This window comes from Notamacropus eugenii, chromosome 2, assembly GCF_028372415.1.
Source record: "Notamacropus eugenii isolate mMacEug1 chromosome 2, mMacEug1.pri_v2, whole genome shotgun sequence".
Classification (NCBI taxonomy): domain Eukaryota; kingdom Metazoa; phylum Chordata; class Mammalia; order Diprotodontia; family Macropodidae; genus Notamacropus; species Notamacropus eugenii.
In genome coordinates this window covers 314,042,337-314,061,084 of record NC_092873.1, presented here as the reverse complement: position 1 = coordinate 314,061,084, position 18,748 = coordinate 314,042,337, and the positions used below count along the sequence as shown (strand labels likewise).

The 18,748-nt window shown below is 36.1% G+C and overlaps 1 protein-coding gene across 18 annotated transcripts in view; it reads left to right on the top strand.

Moving 5' to 3' along the window:
* Window positions 1-3,075: 3,075 nt before the first annotated feature.
* The window catches only part of MYOCD (myocardin), a 167,189-nt gene continuing 151,516 nt past the window's right edge, over window positions 3,076-18,748 (top strand). For 11 of the 18 annotated variants that reach the window (XM_072645036.1, XM_072645034.1, XM_072645044.1 and 8 more), the window contains exon 1: window positions 3,077-3,442. In XM_072645036.1, coding sequence (XP_072501137.1) covers window positions 3,388-3,442 — 55 coding nt within the window. In that variant the 5' untranslated portion in view covers window positions 3,077-3,387. Of the gene's footprint in view, window positions 4,144-18,748 lie in introns of all 18 variants that reach the window. The other 7 variants (XM_072645054.1, XM_072645047.1, XM_072645056.1 and 4 more) reach the window with 4 other exon arrangements.

Here is an 18,748-nt window from a genome sequence, read left to right as displayed (position 1 = left end):
AAGAGACATGACTCCATGAAACAAGAAATATTAAAAACAAAATCAAAAGGCTGAAAAAATTAATTTGTTCTTTTATATCTTGATGAACTTAAGAAAATAATGGAAAAATGGGGCAAGAGACACACCCTGAGGGATCATAAGGGGAAAAGAAGATTAGAGAAAATTATTTCACATAATCAAGATGTACAAGTAGACATCTATATACTTAAGTAGGAGGGAGTGGGAATGAATGGCTAACACTTGAACCTCACTCTCCTCTGAACTGATCAAAGGAGAGAAGAACATAAACACATATGCACAGTTCTGTTTTCACTGTTGAGTACAGAAATGCATTTCGCTCCATAGGGAAATAGAAAGTAAAGAGGTGAAATTAAAGGGAGGGTAGATTAAGGAAGAGATGAGTCTCTAAGCAAAACAAACTCTAAGGATGTAGAAAAAATGTTTATAGTTCTTTTAGAGATCTCAAAGAATGGAATATGAGAAGATGCCCATAAATTGGGGAGTGTTGAGCAAGTTTTGGCAATAAAAATAGGATATGGTTTCAGATAAACCTGGAAAGATTGTATGAAGTGGAAGCAACCAGCAGAACAATTTATATAATTTATATATGAATGAATGAATAATTTATATAATGACAATATTATAAAAGAAAGCAACTTTGAAAGAATCAGGAATACTGATCAACATAATAATCAACTACGATTCCAGAGGATGAAACATACTGCCATACAAACAAACTTTCCTCATAGAAAGATGGAGAGAATTATCAAATATAGCAAATATAGAAATTTGTTTTGCTTAACTATATATATTTGTAATAAGAGATTTTGTCCATCTTACGTTCTCAATTGGGGGAGGGAGATGAGTTGAGATGGAATGGAGAGAAGGTGGATATTTTCTGATTGAAAAATATGATTTCTTTTTTACAAAGAAGTGACATTATCTGGAAGTTTTCAAAGTCCATTAATATTAATACTCAGGAGATAGATAGATATCAATAGCTCCATCCTAATGAAGCACACAAAGGGTAAAGATGCTCCTGAGATCATCAATGTCTTTGAAACCAGTCAGTGCTCCAGCTTACCCTCAAATCCAGATATCCTAGGTAAGTATGCTGTTTATTGTTGCACATAAATTCTCAAATGGCAAACACTTCTGGCCAACTAGTTGAGGTCATACAGACCCTTACATTTTATGTTTGCCTCAGCTGTTTTTATAACTTTCACCTCCCCAAAATTCCCTTTTGAGTTGACACATACAGCATTTTCTCTTGACCAAAAGTTCTCAGGATAAAATCTATTTGGCTGTTTTAAAATAGTCACATAGAACTTTTTACTGAGATTCACTAATTAGAAAATAAAACTTTTACCCACACTCTCTTTACCAGAGCATTCCAGGTCTTATTCCTCATCCTCTATCCTCAACTTTGGGAAATAGGCAACTTGTCATCAAGGTGTGTGGAAAGGGGTTGGAAACAACAGAATGGGGTGACTTCAGGTTTGTGCAAAAGACTCAAAGTGCTCTTTCAGATTTTTCCTACCCCACAAGTCTTTAAAGCTTCACTTGATGCTCAATTTGAATTGATTTCACTGTCACAGAAATGCTCAAGCAGTAGTGTACACAGCATGATTTGCTAGAATAAACTCTACCTCTCAGTGTCTCAACTCTAAAAATTTAAGTTGCAGACAAATTACCTAGCTGCATGGGTGAAAGGATCTTCATTGATAGTGGAGGGAGTACCTCTGTCCCACTCTACCAACGTATTTTTACGATGCTGTTAGGAATGACTATACATCTCACTGACCTGCCTTGTCCCTGGAGAATCAGTTCTCAGATTTGAGCAATAAATTGTTAAAACTTTCTGGAACCTACATGTCTATTCCTCAGTGCTACAAACTGAGATTCAGAATTTGAGTATCATAACTTTATCATAAATCCAGAAAGTATTAGCTATTTCCATTTCATAAATTTTATTGTCAAATCTGGAATGCATCATTCTTCATGCCCACATCCTATCAGTTTTAGTATAAGAGGAAGGAAATGCAGAAGGTGTGGGGTGACTTGGAACCTGTAGCAGTAAGGTTTAGGGGAAACTTTAAATGTGACAAAACCCTATTGAACTAGAAACAGAACTCATTCATAGAAAGAACTTAGCTTTCCTTCCAAAAGTCTGAAGCTTTCTCTTTTGCTATAACCTGCTTGGTGAGATCAGTTGCTGGATCCAGATCTTGCTTGGTGACTTCAGCGTATTCCTTTTCTGCGAACAGAAAAAGATTCAGTATGAGAGAGTTCAATGTGTGTGTGCAATATATTTCACTTGCAAAAATCAAGTTAGATTGTCTATCAAAGAGTGTGATTTTTCACTGAGGCTGCTTAAGATTTGATTCTTGGGAAGAAACCCCAATATAAAATAATCTCACTGGTCTAGCTACACTAGGCCCCGTGGGACCAAGAGAAGATATGAGGACAGTATGTTCCACTGGAAGTTTTGTTTATTTTGAAGTGCTTCAGCTTATCTCTTTCCTGAATGCTACAAATCCAAACTGCCCTGTAGGAACACAGACATGTTGAAAACTGAGGGCCCCAAAACAGCTTTGGGGATTTTCCCGATAGCCCCCATTAAAACTAAACTCCTAAAGACAATTGATTCTGCAGAATCTATTACTATCTGTTTCTCACTCCAAGGTCAGAACATGGGCTAGGAAATCCTTGGCTTATTTTTACAAATTCCTAGTCCCTGAAAGGTCACGTCTTATTCCATGAACACAGATCACACTTGGAAAGCCTAACAACATTGTAATTCTTAATTTCTTAAATTTGCTCTGTACGGAAGGATTACTGCCTCCAGTTTCCTAAAGACACATTGTTGTTCCTTCCCCTGCCTGCCCCAATTCATATTTGCAGTCTCTGGGACAGCTCAGCATGCTACAAAGAGTTAAACCAGCTGTGCTGATATTCTCTTGGCGGCTCCAAATTCCAGGTCCAAGCAATAAGCTTCTGATTGGCTGAGCTCCTATCAGTAGTAGTGGGTATCAGATATCAAACTTGAGACTTTACTAAAAAACTTGTTAGCAATACTCTCCGATCCTTGGTAGGCTATGACATCAGCCAAGAAAGCCTACCATGATCATAGTAACCTCTGAGTAGGAGGAGGATCCTTCTGGCTGAGTAATTAGCTCTGCACAGCGAGGGTGAGCAGTTAGTTTTCTGTTAGTGTCAGTGTGCGTTGCATCCAAACTGATTTGAGGTACTGGCTGCTGCAAGACAAGTCCCCAGGAAAGCACAACAAACATCGGATGAATTCTGAATTATTAGCTGTGGTCATTTTGCCTCCTGGTTGAAATCAGGGTGGGGTTTCTGGCACAGGACTGCTTGCTGAGAATCACCATGACACTCCTGGGGTCTGAGCATTCTTTGTTGATTCGGAACAAGTTCAGATCAGGTAGGGCTCATTACACTTTCTTCTTCTGCAAGTCTTATTTGCTTTTTTATTAAATGTATTTGAAGCCCCAAACAAGGCAAATGATAACAGATTGCTAATACTGCCACAGTTCTGTCCCCCTTCCCAATATTCTGGGGGCAGGCTTGCATTTAAATTGGGAGATAATTGTATGAATCTAATTTCTTTGCTTTTAGTTCATCTGTGTTTCGTGTTTGGATTATAATAACTCCTATTAATTTTCATTTCTTTTCATACCCCATAAATTGGGTCATATATATGAAGGAGTAAGTTCTGAAAGGAACAATTAAGAAATCTCCAGTTTGTGCTTTTTGGTATGTTAGGTTATAATTCCTGAGAAGACCAACCAGGTACTAGTATATTAGAACCTAGAGATCAGTTGGGACACAACTAATTCACATAAACGCATTTCCAAAAAAGAAAAGTCACTTGGGGGAAGTAAAAATAGCAAATTTATTTAAAATGACATCACTGCAGAAAAAAGACCCAGTGCCACAGTTCCTCCACAACCATCTGATATTTATAAACTGAGAATCTATCCCAAATCTTCTGTGTTAGTGGAGAGCAGAGAAACTTCTGAAAGATCATTCTCTCTGAGCGAAGGTGAGTGAAGGGACCTGAAAGGGCCAACCCCTCCTCAACAGAAAGTCTTTATTCAAATTCCTACAGATAAAGTCCAGCAAGTGAGTATTCATATACACCTGTGCACATTTTTCCTCTAAATCCTTCCTAATTAACTTTACACATAAAACTGCTATGATTCAATGGGCTATGCAATTCAATAGCGGGGGAATTACTATTGTGTGATGTTTTACTTTAGGATTCTATACCTTAGGACAATATGCAAATTTGCCAAAACTTTTATTCAGAAGAACCCTAGAGAGTTTTCCTATTTCTAACCCGAAGTTTTCCAAAATGCCTCTTTTAATTCTTGTTGCTTCATTTTATTTTTTATCACGACACCTGAGGTTTGTAAGAATGATGATGGGAGTGAGGTGTTTACCAGAAATAGACTTCAGCAGCTACAACATTAGCAATGTTATCAAAACTCCAGAATGTAAATGGAAACCACAACTCCAAGAAGATTCGTGTGTGTGTGTGTGTGTGTGTGTGTGTGTGTGTGTGTGTGTCTGTCCCTTGAGATCTTAACACTGCAGTTGATCAAGCCATTTCTCTGTTTGGTGAAGTGTGATGAATAGATTTCTATCAAGAATTGTGAAGCAATACTGCCACCTTTCTGAAGAAGAGAGGGTGCAACCTTGTTTTGAGGGCAGCCACATTCTTTTCATGTGAGCCATGGCTGTTTTTAAAATGAATTTTTGCCTGGTTTGCCTGTAAAAGGATTTTGTGATGTTCTTGATAATACACTTGCAAAACATACTTGTCAAATGAATCTTTCCTTACAGTAAATTTCAAGGGGGTAGTGAGCACATTAAATTCTTCCACAATTCATGTGGCCCATCGTGGTGGATTTATGGGCTCATCTTTTTTTGCTAATATTATTTCCCACTATATCTCATGAATTTGAGGTTGATTATACTGGTATCCGTGGTAATGCTTTGGAGTCTTTGATCACAGGGATATTTCATACCAAAGACCTTACTTAGCATACTCACTTCATATTTCATCTGCTAAGACAGTGTCTCATGGCAGACAGGAAGGTTGGTTTGAGGAGAAAGATATGAAAATAAAGACATAAGCAAATGTGATTACATCACAACCTTGAGTCTAGAAACATTCAGCCTGGCAATCAGAGACACACATGGAGGCTGGCAATATGCTAAGAAAATGTAAGAAAGATGTCATTAGAAACCTTAAGAAAACATGATGATAAATTAGGAAGTAATGTAATTCTTGTGCTTAGATACACTTATATAGAGAGATATATAAGCAGCTCCTGCATCCTTGAGTTGTTCTGAAAGGGGGGCTCTTTCTACAAAAAGTCTATTGTAGCTTGTGACAAACAAGTAAGGGTTGGCCTTTATCAAATTTTGGCCTCTTAGAGACAATATTTAATCTTATATGGCTATTCCAGTTTCATTACTTGATTTTGCTTTGTTATTTGCAAAAGAGACTGAAATTCTTTAATTTATGGAGAGTATTTCTTTTTAGAGAAACTAAATTTTGTTAATAATCATTGTGACATTTCAAAGGGATTGATATGAATAACTATAAGTGAAATTTGATGTGCCAAATGTTGAACAGCTAATATCCCTTTAAAAAATTTTCCCAGTTATGAACAAATGACAAGACTACCTAAACAATAAACGATGAAGGCTAAACATAGGATGTAGTCTAGAATACTATAGTAGTAGTCAAATAATACTATATATGTAAATTTGGACAAATGATTTAACTTCTCTGGATCTATTTTCTCACTTGTACAGTGAGGGATGTATTAAATGTTCTCTTATGTCCCTTTCTAGCTCTAACGTTCTGATTTCATGAAAATTATAAAAAAGTAATAGCACATAAAATAAATGGGTTTCACTCACAATAATTTTGTAAGTTAAATTATCATGCTGCATAACAGTTAATGCAAGATAAGCAGTTTATAAAAATAGCTGTAATTAATATTAGTTGTATATAAACCGCATTTTTATAGTTTCTCTCTTTTTGTTAGTTTTCCTGTATCTGTGACTGGCATCAATGTTGAAAATTTCCTTTCGTATTCCATACACTTTAATCCTAATCTCATGAACAAACATAGAATATGATACTCATACAGAGATCCTCAATCTGATTCCCTAATCCTACTGCCTGCCACTAAGGCCCAGGGGATGTTTCCTATAATATTCCCTTAGATGTCCCTATCATGACTTGGAGCAGGGATGGAGACACTGGTTGGAAATTGAATACTATATCTAGCTGTTCACTTGGCAGCTCAAACCCAAAAGTTTTGGGTGTCCCTGGGCCATGAAGCTGTGTATGGTAACCTTAATGAATGTAGACCCAGACTGAGAACAGTGACGTAGGAAGAAAGAGAATATAGTGAAGAGGAGTCTGAGTCTTTGGCATCTGAGTATCTTGGTTAAGAGGAAAGGTAGGCATAAGAGATGGGAAAATGGGAAAGATTCTATCTGTGCACAAGCAGGGAAAATAGTGGGAAAGAAGGGATACAGAGGTGTTAAAAGAGCTAGCCATGAAAATTTTTCTTGAGTAAGATGAGCTCTAGTTATAAGAAGCACGTGATATAGTTGGCTTCCTTTGCCCCTCAAAAAATGTCCCCCCACAGCTTAAGGATGGCAGTTCACAGCGTATCCACTTTGAGGTTACCAAGGAACTCATGTCTGGGGGGGGGGGGCAGAATTAAAAATCATCTCCTGTTCATTCCACCACCAACCCCAGGCACTCTTAAAATGTAGCTTATTGTTTTTATAACTTTTGACTAGTTGCTAATTGTCTGTATGACTTTAGTCCCGTTTTTTTGATTCGTTTTCTTTTCTTGCTTTTGTTTTTATTATTTTGTGGTTTCTGTGATCTCACAGGTATAAGAAATTCCTGACAAAGAAACTTTATTTGTGCAAAAAAGGAGAATGACCTCCTAAATTACCTTCTGCTCTGTAATTTATAGTTTTAAAGAGTTTGTGTGGAGCACAGCGAAGTTAAGTGACTTTTTCAGTTGTGTCCAACTCTTTGTGACCTCATTTGGGGTTTTCTTGGCAAAGATACTGGAGTGGTTTGCCATTTCTTTCTCCAGCTCATTCTACAGATGAGGAAACTGAGGCTAAGTAGGATAAGTAATTTACTCAGAATCACACAGCTAGTAAGTATCTGAGACCTAATTTAATCTCAGGAAGGTGGGTCTTCCTGACTGAAGACTTGGCACTCCATAGATTGCACCCCCTTAGCTGCCCCACTGGGAGATCATTTTTAAAATGAAGAGATTGGAATAAGGCAATCTTTATCATCTCTTAAAGCTTGAATGTTATATGCTCTGAACAAAACCCTCTTTGGACAAAAATCTTTCTGTATAAATATTTGTGTCTAATGGTAGCCATCTCTAGGTTGGGGCAAAGCAAGAAGTAAAAAAGGAAAAAAAAGTTACACAGTGCCTATTATATATTAAAAATAACAGCAAGTTGTACGTAACAGATATGCAGTTTCACGAACAATCATCTTTTTTTCTATTCTATGTTATGAAAATGCTTGTTTTATTTTTTAAATACAGAAAAAAATAAATAACATTTTAAAAAAAGAAAAGAAAAATCTTTCCCTCTTCCTAAATTCAATATTCATTGCCTTGAATATTCATATTCAATATTCATATTCAATATTCATTGCCTTGAATATTCATATTCAATATTCATATTCAATATTCATATTCAATATTCATTGCCTTGTTTTGCTTTTTGTTTGTTTATTTTGTTCTGAGTGTTTTTTTTTCTGTGTAAGGACTTCCCAAAGGACAGATGCAGATCAACTCCTTTTTAACTTACAGAGTTGCCTGGGGACACTGAGAGATCAAATAGCTCATAGTCACAAAACTAGTAAATAACTGAAGGAGGACTTGGATTTGGGTCTTCCTTATTCCGGTATTGGTTCTCTACCCATTAGGCCATATTGACTTTTAAAAAATCTCAATGTACCTTTGCTATGTGGTATCACAAGAAAATGTTTTCACATTAAATTATAAGAAAGAAATATAAGTGACCTATCAGATAGATAATTGTGTAGTTGAAGAGAAAGTCTTAGACTGCAGGATTACTCTGGACTCCTGAAATGAAGGGAAAGAAGAGAGAGAGAACAAGTGAGTAAGTAGAAACACAGAAAAGTGAAGCTGAGGGCAACGACAAACTTCACCAACTTCACCGTGACACAGATGTTCAAATTTCATGGAAATGTAGCACCATAGGCAACTAATAAATGGAACCTGAATAAAAGAGAGGAAGATCCTTGGTGCCAATTTCCGGTCGGGAAGGGTATGCATAATAATTAGAAACATAACTAACAGAGTTGAGACAGTTTGCTAAAACTCATGAAGATGTCTCATAAAAGACACGTACTGACAGTAGGATTTAGTAGAAAGAGTACTATCTTGAGAATCAGGAAATCAGGATTTGAATTGTACACAAAGGGAGAAAAATGGCCAAAAAGCATTTTCTATATATCAATATATTTTATTTTTTCATTTCCAAATGTTATGTAATTCCTCTAGTTCATTTTGAGGATTAATATATGCATATATACATATATGTACTCATGTACATAGGATTCCATATGTAGGACATGTACATTTATAGATAAATCACATATCCTCTGTTCCTTATAATAATTTGGTTTTGGTTTTGTTATTTTTTGACTGGTGCTACAATTTCTTTTATATAGGGAAGTTCTGGGGAAAAGATTTTCTTCCAATGCGGACAAGCACCAGTTCTGTAACTTGCACTCATAACATCATTGGCTGAAGGCAGTGAGAAGTTAAATGACTCACCTAGGATCAAACGGCTAGAATATGCCAGAGGTGGAATCAAAAGCTAGGTTTTCCTGACTCTGAGACCAGCTTTGAATTATATTTATATAGCACTTCACACTTTGTGCTTGACATCCATTATGTCACTTGAACTTCATAACCTTGTGTAATCATGACAAACAATGACAAAGCTATTGTCATGACCATTTTAATGATAAGGAAACAGGTTCAGGGAAGTTTTTATTCCTCTCAGCCTTATACTTTATCGACTCTGCCATAGTCCTTCTCACTTAGGACCATTGGAAACTATCATGGCCATTAGAGGGAAATAATTCATCTTTCTTTCAGAGTCACAATATCATAGAATTAGAATCACAGACTGCCAGAGCTACAAATAATCTTAGAGATCATCTAATCTAATCCTCCCGGATGTATCAACTAAGATTAGAAAGACTAATAAATGACAAAGGTGGGACCCAGGCCACTAACTCCTAGTCTTGTCCAGTGCTCTTTCCATTATACCACACTGCAGTTCTCAAAGCTTGAACATCTGCTAGACTCATATTAAATGAATATAGATGCTATGGATTCAAAGGCAAGGGGCGGGGGGAGGGAGAGAGGAAGGAAGGAACTGAGAGGGAGAGAGAGAAAAATCCTGCCTTGAAGTGTTTACATCTTACTAGATTCCATCCTTCTAAAGATTAATGGATCTTTTATTTTTTTCTAGATTTCACAAGACTAGTGAAATATCCATACAACCATAATCATATTTATTTATTGGAGGTACACATCATACTTAGGATTCAGCCTTGACATTTTAGTAGATAATGCTTACATTTGTGGCCAATACTAGTGAGCCACTGTGGATATTAACTAAACTACTTGTTCTTCTCCACCAGCTACCTCAAGGCAGTTTGTTTCATCACTTACCTATTAGCTCTGTGGATTAATATAGGTGTGTGAAATCTAAAGGTGTGTGTGTGTGTATGTGTGTGTGTGTGTGTGTGAGTGTGTGTGTGTGTGTGTGTGTATACACATGAACTTAGCCAGTGCAGCCACCAATCAAATCACACATGTCCCCATTCCCTAGCAATGTTTTCTTCCTTTCCAATTGCCAGTCAAAAGCACTCTCTTACTAAATTGTTTCATTTGAATTGATAAAAAGGTGGTTAAAAAAATAAGCCTAGTTACTTATATCTAAGAAGCAACAGCCATATCAGAACACTCCTCTGTCTCTTAGAGGTTCACTCTCAGTGGATTCTGTTGTTCATAGCAGATTAAACAGAAATTTCCGGTGCCTTAAGCTCTCCTGAGTACTATGGCAACAGCATGGGGGTAGATTTGAATTAATTCTTATTTATCATTTTAACACTGTCAGGAACCTGAATCCTGTCCTTAGTCACTCTGAAATGCCTATCAATGACTCTTCAGTACAGAAAGTTGTTCACTGCTCTGCTTAAGCATTAACTTCTCTGATAGTGGAACTAGAAATTTCTTCACAGGGAGCAGAGGAAGTCATGGAAAGAAATTTTTCCCATGATTGTCAATCCCCCTTTATCTTGAAAGCCCCAAATCCAAAGATATTCACATATGTTATGAAGGCCCTTGGGAAAATATAGAAAACTCAAGTAATTAGGTAACCTCAAACCTCCTGGAAGATAAACTCTCCCCAAACCAGATCTATTAAACATACATTTCTTAGTCTTGGGTCCTTTTCTCTAATTCCCTAAATTGAGACCTGTTCTGGTCCAACTCCTTTTCCATTTGACTCCTTAAGAAATCCCTTTCTCTTTTCTTCCTCTTACCAAATCTAAAATCTGTTCCTTGATTGTGACTCATAGGATTAGAAAATCTTTGACCCACAGTTCAAATGGAACTGAAATTTTAATTTTGCCTGACGAGGTTGGAAAGTACCAAGGGATAATACCCTTATTTATACCCTTAGTTGACCAATACATACTGTGGCATTAAGTACTTTTTTAATGTCAAATCCCAATCCTCATAAGATGATGCTATTCCATAAAAGCTGATCTAAGTCTTTATGTATCTTTGCAATTCTTTCTCTCTCTGAATTTCCTTAGACTTTCTTTGACCCTCAGTCTGACTCTCTTTTTTCCCTTCTTCTCTATTTCCTTTTCCCTTCACCTGCTACCTCTCATACTCTTCTTATTTAAATAGTATATAAAACTAAAGTGTGTTTTGTGTTATTTGCTATATCTTTCTATTTTCATTTGACTTTTGATTTTTATCTTTTAGTGTATTTTTCATATGTTTCACAAAAATTTAGACCTTTATGTCTCTGTCTTGCTTCACAATCTTTAGCCTTATCCCTCTTTACTCCAACCTGGCTATGATGTTAAACTAAAGTAATATATTTTTATTATTTGTTAAATATATTGAATAAATTTCCTTGTCCTCAATTTTTAAAGTAGAGAAGTTTTCCAAGCAAACAAAAAATTCCTTTTTTAAATTGCCTTTTAGTTACATGGTCTTTAGCTGATAATTTTCCATTGCTATTTTTGTCTATTTTCTGTTGCTGTCACTTTCTTTTTTAAAATAAAATGTGAATACAATCTAATATTACTGCCATGTTTTTATGTCATTTAGTGTTTATTTTTCCCCAGTTACATGTAAAAATATTTTTAACATTTGTTTTTAAAACTTTGAGTTACAAATTCTCTCCCTTCCTTCCTCCTCACTCCATCCCATTGAAAAGGCAAGCAATTTTATGTAGGTTATATATGTGTAGTCATGGAAAACATATCCAAAACAGTCATATTGTAAAAGAAAACATAGATAAAAAACTCAAGAAAAATAAAGAAATTTAAAAAATATGCTTCAGTCTGTTTTCAGACATCATCAGTACTTTCTCTGGGAATGCACAGAATTTTTCATCATAAGTCCTTCAGAACTGTCCTGGATTGTTGCCTTGTTTTATAACACTTTGGGCATAGTTCCAAATCGCTCTACAGAATGGTTAAATCAGTTCACAAACTTAATTAATGGAGCATTAATGTTTCATTTTTATCATGAATGCTCCAATACTTGTCATTTATCTTTTCTGCCCTATTAGTTAATCTAATAGGTATGAAACCTTAGAATTGTTTTAATTTACATTTCTCCAGTCAGTAGTGAGAGTATTTTTTTTTCATATGGCTATAGATAACTTTAATTGCTTCATCTGAAAACTGATCATATCTTTTGATCATTTATCAGTTGGGCAATGGTTTTTATTTTTATAAATTTGATTAATTTCTCTATAAGTTTGAGAAAAGAGGCCTTAATCAGGAAAAGTTGCTTCAAAAATTTTTTCAGTTACCATTTTTAAATGTATTTCCCTTCTTCCTATTCCTTCTCTCCTTTCACCCTTTCCCTCCTTCAAAGTGCTTTACTTCTGATTACCCACTCCCTCAATCTGCGCTCCTTTCTATCACCCTTCTCTTATCCCCTTCCCCTCCTAGTTTCCTGTAGGGTAAGATAGATTTCTATACCCAATTGCATGTGTATGTTATTCCCTCTTTGAGTCAGTTCTGATTAGAGTTAGGTTCACTCACTTCCCCTCACCTCCCTCCTCTTTCCCTCCACTGTATAAGCTTCTTCTTGACTTTTTAAAATGTGAGATAGCTTGCCCCATTCTACTTCTCCCTTTATCTTTATTCCAGTACATTCCTCTCTCTTAATCCTTAAATTTATTTTTAGATAGCACCACGTCATATTCACCTGACACCTGTGCGCTCTCTCTCTCTCTCTCTCTCATATATATATATATAATATATATATATATACACACACACACACACACATACACACACACACACATTCCATTTAACTACTCTAATACTGAGAAAGATATCAAGTGTTACAAATGTGATATTTCCATGTAGGAATGTAAACAGTTCAAGTTTGATAAGTCCTTTATGATTTCTCTTTCCTGTTTACCTTTTCATGCTTCTCTTTATTCTCATATTTGAAAGTCAAATTTTCTATTCAGCTCTGATCTTTTCATCAAGAATGCTTGAAAGCCCTCTGTTTCATTGAATGTCCATTTTTTCCCTGAAGGATTATGCTCAATTTTTCTGGGTGGGTGATTCTTGGTTTTAATCCTAGCTTCTTTGACCTCTGGAATATCATATTCCAAGTCCTCTAATGCCTTAAGATAGAAGCTGCTAGATCTTGCTATTCTAACTGTGATTTCATGAAACTTCAATTGTTTCTTTCTGGCTTCTTGCAACATTTTCTCCTTGACCTAGGAACTCTGGAATTTGGCACGATATTCCTGGCAGCTTTCCTTTTGGGACCTCTTTCAAGAGGTGATCAGCAGATTCTTTTGATTTCTATTTTACCCTCTGATTTTAGAATATCAAGGCAGTTTTCCCTGATAATTTCTTGAAAGAGGATTTCTAAGCTTTTTTTGATGATGGCTTTCAGGTAACCCAGTAATTTTTAAATAGTCTCTCCTAGATCTATTTTCTAGGTCAGTTGTTTTTCTAATGAGATGTTTCACATTGTCTTTTATTTTTTCATTCTTTTGGTTTTTGTTTTATTATTTCTTGATTTCTTAAAATCATTAGCTTCCATTTGTTCCATTCTAATTTTTAAGGAATTATCTTCTTTAGTTAGCTTTTTGACCTCCTTTTCCATTTGGCCTGTTCTGCTTTGTAAGACATTCTTCTTCTCTTTGGATTTTTGAACCTCTTTTGCCATTTGGATGAATCTATTTTTAAAGATGTTATTCAGTAATTTTTGGGTCTCCTTTGGCAAGCTGGTTGACTCATTTTTCATGAATTCCTTGTGTCATTTCCATTTCTCTTCCCAATTTTCCCTCTACTTCTCTTACTTGATTTCCAAAATCCTTTTTGAACTCTTCCATGACCTGACACCAATTTATAATTTTCTTGGAGCTTTGACTTTGTTGTCTTCTTCTGTTGTACGTTTTGATTTTTCTTGTCACCAAAGTAAGATTTTATAGTCTGATTTTTATCCTGCTGTTTGCTCATTTTCCCAGCCAATTGCTTGACTTTTTAGGTCTTTCTTAAGGTAGGATTTTGCTTCTAGTGTGAAGAGTGTACTGTCTCAAGCTTCAGGAGTTTTGTGCAGCTGTTTTTGGAGATATTTCCAGGCACCTGTAAATTTTCAGTTCTTCCAAGATTGTATGATCAAACGAGAAGTGTTTACTTCTCTCCTAGTCTGTGACTACAAGCACTCTTCTGCTCTGGAATTGTGAGGAGACTTCCTTCTCCATCTCTGCCACAAGCCCCACCATGCCAGTGCTTCTCCTTGTCCCAGGACCTCCACCCAGGACTGTGATCCAGATCAAAGCACAGGTAAAGCTAGAGAATCCTGCCTTAGCTCCAGAAAAGAGATCCCTACAATTCTCTTCTGATCATCTTCTTGATCCCTGCAGCATCTGTTTGCTGAAAGCTCTAGAAGCAGACATTGCCATTGCCACCACTGCTGCCATGGGGCTGGGACCAGACTGTGCTCCTCTGTCACCCAGGTCCCACAGGACATTACCTACTGACTTTCTAAGTTATCTTTGGCATTTTTCGGTTGAGAAGTCTAGAAACTGCCACCACTGATAGTGATTCAGTCCCCTGAGGTCTGCTCCAGGTTTGGTAGGACCCCATCTGTACCATCGGTATCATGGCCCCTGCTTGACTGAGTTCTTCTCTCAGACTGGTGCGACAGACCTTTCCTGTCTATGTACCAGACTATCTTGGGCTGGAAATTTGTTTCACTCTCATTTTGTGGGTTCTGCTGCTCCATAAATTTTTAGTCAATTTTTACAGGTATTTGGAGAAGTTTAGAGGAGCACTCAAGCAAGTCCTTGTTTTTATTCTACCATCTTGCCTTCATTCCCCAGTAGTTTTCTATAGTCAGAGTTTTTTTTTTCTGTTGTTTGCTCATTTTGTCAGCCTATTACTTGACTTTTAAGTCTTTGTTAAAGTACAGCTCTGCTTCCAGTGGAGGGTGCCTTGTCCCAAGTTTTGAGAGTTTTGTTCAGCTATTTTTAGTGATACTTCTAGGCACCTATAAGTTTTCAGTTCTTCCAAGGTTGTGTGATCTAAGGAGAGGTGTTTACTACTCTCCTGGCCTGTGTTCTGGTCTTTGAGTAACCACAAGCACTACTTTCTGCCCTGGAATTGTGAGGAGATCCCCCTTCCTCTCTGGTCACAAGCTCTGCTATGTTAGGGCTCCTCCTCACCTTGGGACTGCCAACCAGATCTAAGTATGGACAAAGCAACAGAGAAATGCTTCAGTGCTAGCAAAAAGACTCCTGTATTTTCCTTCTGACCACTTATTCAACTCCATTACCGTCTGTGGGCTGAGAACTCCAGAAGCAGCCAGTACTGCTGCTGCTATTGATTCCTAAGGCGTGCTTCTGGTTTGCTGGGGCCAGGGCTGTGCTTGCACTGGACTGTGCTTCACTCTCACCCAAGTGGGACAGACCTTTTCTTCTGACCTTCTAAGTTGCATTTGTGTCTGTGGGCTGAGAGGTCTGGAAACCACCACTGCTGCCAGTAATTTAGTGGCCTGAGGCCTGTTCTTGATTTGCTGGGGGCCTCTGTATGCTCATGCAACCTATTCTGGACTATGCTCCTCTCTCACCCTGGTACAATAGACCTTTCCAGTCAACCCTCCAAGTTGTCTTGGGCTGGGAATTTTTTTCCTTCTGTCTTTTTATGGGTTCTGCTGCTTCTGAATTTGTTTAGAGTCATTTTTTAAAGGTATTTGGAGGGGTTAGGGAGATAGTTTAGGCAAGTCCCTGCCTTTTCTCCAGTATCTTGGCTCTACTCCCTCAATGTTAATCTTTTTTCTGTCACTTTCCAAAGACTCCTGATCCTGCTGCCACCACTCTCTTTCTGTAATAGAGCACTCCCTTGTAACAAAGCTAGACAGTTTAATAAAACAAATCAATATATTAGCTATGTCTGGAATGATATGCCTCTTTTTGCACCTCCATTCCATCATTTCTTCACCTTCAGTTCTCTGAAGAATTGTTTTTCCTTTGCGTCAGTGACCTTCAGGAGAACTAAAGAATGTTTAATACGTATTTACTGTGGACATGAAGGATACTGTGATAGAGATTTCTATAGCCTTAATAGAAAAGATGGAAGGAAATTTTTTGCTCTCAAAAACCTTACATGTCTACCAGAAAGAGAAAAAACAGTGTATACAGATTTTCATAGATAAATACAAAATTATATATTAAGCAAACAGCACCAACCAAAATAAAAGCATTTATATGGTGCTTTAAGGCTTGCAAAGTACTTTACAGGTGTATTTTATTTCATCTTCACAGCAACTCAGAGAGGTAGGTGCTATGTTTTACAGATGAGGACACAGGAAAACTGAAGTTACGTAGATTTATTCACGGTCACACAGCTAGTAAGTATGTGAGGCAGGATTCAATTTCAGGCAGGATTCAATTTCAGTTCTGCCTGACTCCGAATCCAGATTGCTGCCCATTATGCCACCTAGCTATTTATGAAAAGTAATTTTACAACTTTGGAGGGAATTTAGGAAAGACCTCACCTATCAGATAGCACTTGAATAAAGTTTTGAAGGAAGTCAGAGATTCCATAGGGCAGATGTGAGGTAGGTTGCATTTTTTTAGCCATACCCCAATCACAGTTTAACTGATTTGTTTCTAATTCCTTGCTACCATAAAAAAATACCACTGTGAATAGACTGATATTCATGGCACCTTTTTTCTTCTTATTTTGGTCTCTTTGGTCAAAATATACCTAACAGTTGTATCTCCGAGTCAAAGGATGTCTTTTAAAACATTTTATTGGATTCTTCCTTATGTAATTTCTTTATATATCTATCTAACCATTATCAGAGCTATTTGATGATAAGATTTTTTTAAAACAACAGTTAAGTTTCTCTTCTATCCCTGCTGCATTTTATCCAAGTAAAAGTTTTAAATTTTCATTTATTATCATTTCAAAATTATTTAATATTTTGTGATCTTCTCTTTCCCTTATTTTGTTAAAAATTCTCCCAATTAAAAGAGAAAGAGGTCACTCACAGCTCTGGGTAGAGGGTGGATTCATTAAAAAACAAGGGACAATGGCAATTTCAAAATAGAAAACACTGTTTTTATTACATAAATCAAAAAACTTTTGCATAAACAAAATGAATGCATCCAGGATATGAAGGGAACAAAGTTGATGGGTGAAAGAAATCTCTGTATTAAATATCCCTCATAAGTGATAGCCAAGATATGTAGAAAATTAAGAGAAATATAAAAGACCAAAAAAAGTGATGAAAGTTTATGCTTTTTTTGAAACCATAAATTCATTTTTTAAACAGTAACCTATAAACACAGTGTAATTAATTTCATTATTTAGTATTTTCTAGATTAAGGTTCTTATTTCTCTTGTGCTTCATTTGTTTTAGGGTATTCACAAGCTGAATATTCTGCAATTTTATTGTGGGAATGTCTCAAATGGTTGTTTTTGCTGAAAATCCATACTCTTGAATTAACAATTAGGGTCATCATAGTAAGATACGTTATTTCAGATGGAACTCAAGCTTTTTTGAGTTTTTGTTTTTGACTATAGCATTCCATTGTCTTTTTTGTTAATGTTTAATGATTCTGAGTAATCTGTAATATTTGAAGGCTTTTCTCCTAGATGCCAGAAAATATATTTGTTTGATATTAAATTTGTAAATATGACCATTACATGATTTGAAGTTTCAAGGATTTGATCCATGTCTATCCAAAATCTGCTGGTGATCTGGTGATGACTTTCTCTAACTTGGTGTTCAGGTTTTCTGATGTATCATGTTCTTCTGCAAGACATATGATATCTTTATTTCTTTTTTCTTTCTTCTATATTTATTTTCTTTTTATTATGAACTGAGCAATTATCACACACAATCTTTCCTACAAAGAAAAAAAGGAGTAAATATGAAATCAGAAACTTCTGTTATATAATTTGTTTTTTGAGTGTATATTAAAATTTTTGAACTGATTTTATTGATATTTTCTATCATCATAGTTGTCTCAGCTACACCTCCATCTCCCTTTGCCTCTCTGAGAGAGCAAGCCCACACGACAGATAGTACTTTTTAGAGAGAAGCCATTACAACTTATAAGTACATTGAAAAAAATCTGAAAATATGTGTAATACCTGTGGACCTCCCACCTGATGAAGAGGTGGGTTAGAGTAGTCTCATGTCTCTTCATTCAAATCCTGCTTGAATCTTTACAAATCTGTTACATTTTCTTTTCATTTTTTGGCTGTGTAGTTGTTCTTTCTATTTACATTGCTGTAGTTGCTGAACATATTGTTCTCTTGGCTCTGCGTCAGTTCATGGAGACCTTTCTATGCTTCTCCAAAGACTGCTTTACATATATCCCAGAAATTTTGGTATACTGTTTTATCATTATATTTTTTCTTTCAAATAATTACTAATTATATTTATGATTTATTCTTTGATCCACTCATTATTTAGGATCTCATAGTTAAGTCTCTGTTTGAGTCTATATCTTTTGTTTGGACTCCTTGAGCCAATAAATTATTTTATCCTGTTATGATCAGTTAAGGATATATTAACTATTTTTGTCTTTTTACATTTGTTTGCAATATCTCTGTGCCCTAGTGCATGGTCAACTTTTGTAAAAGTTCCATATGGTGCTGCGAAATATGCATATTCTTTTGTTGTGTCATTTAGAAGATGTCATAGGTCTTATAACGCTCTTTCGGTTAAACTTGTCTAAAATTGAGATAGAAATATTACTCTCCTGTCACTGTTGTGTTTCTATGACTTCTTGTGGGTCAGATAATGTTTCCTTTATAATTTTGGATGCTAAGGCATTTAGAACATATAATGCTTTAAATGGATGTTGAATACATAACATA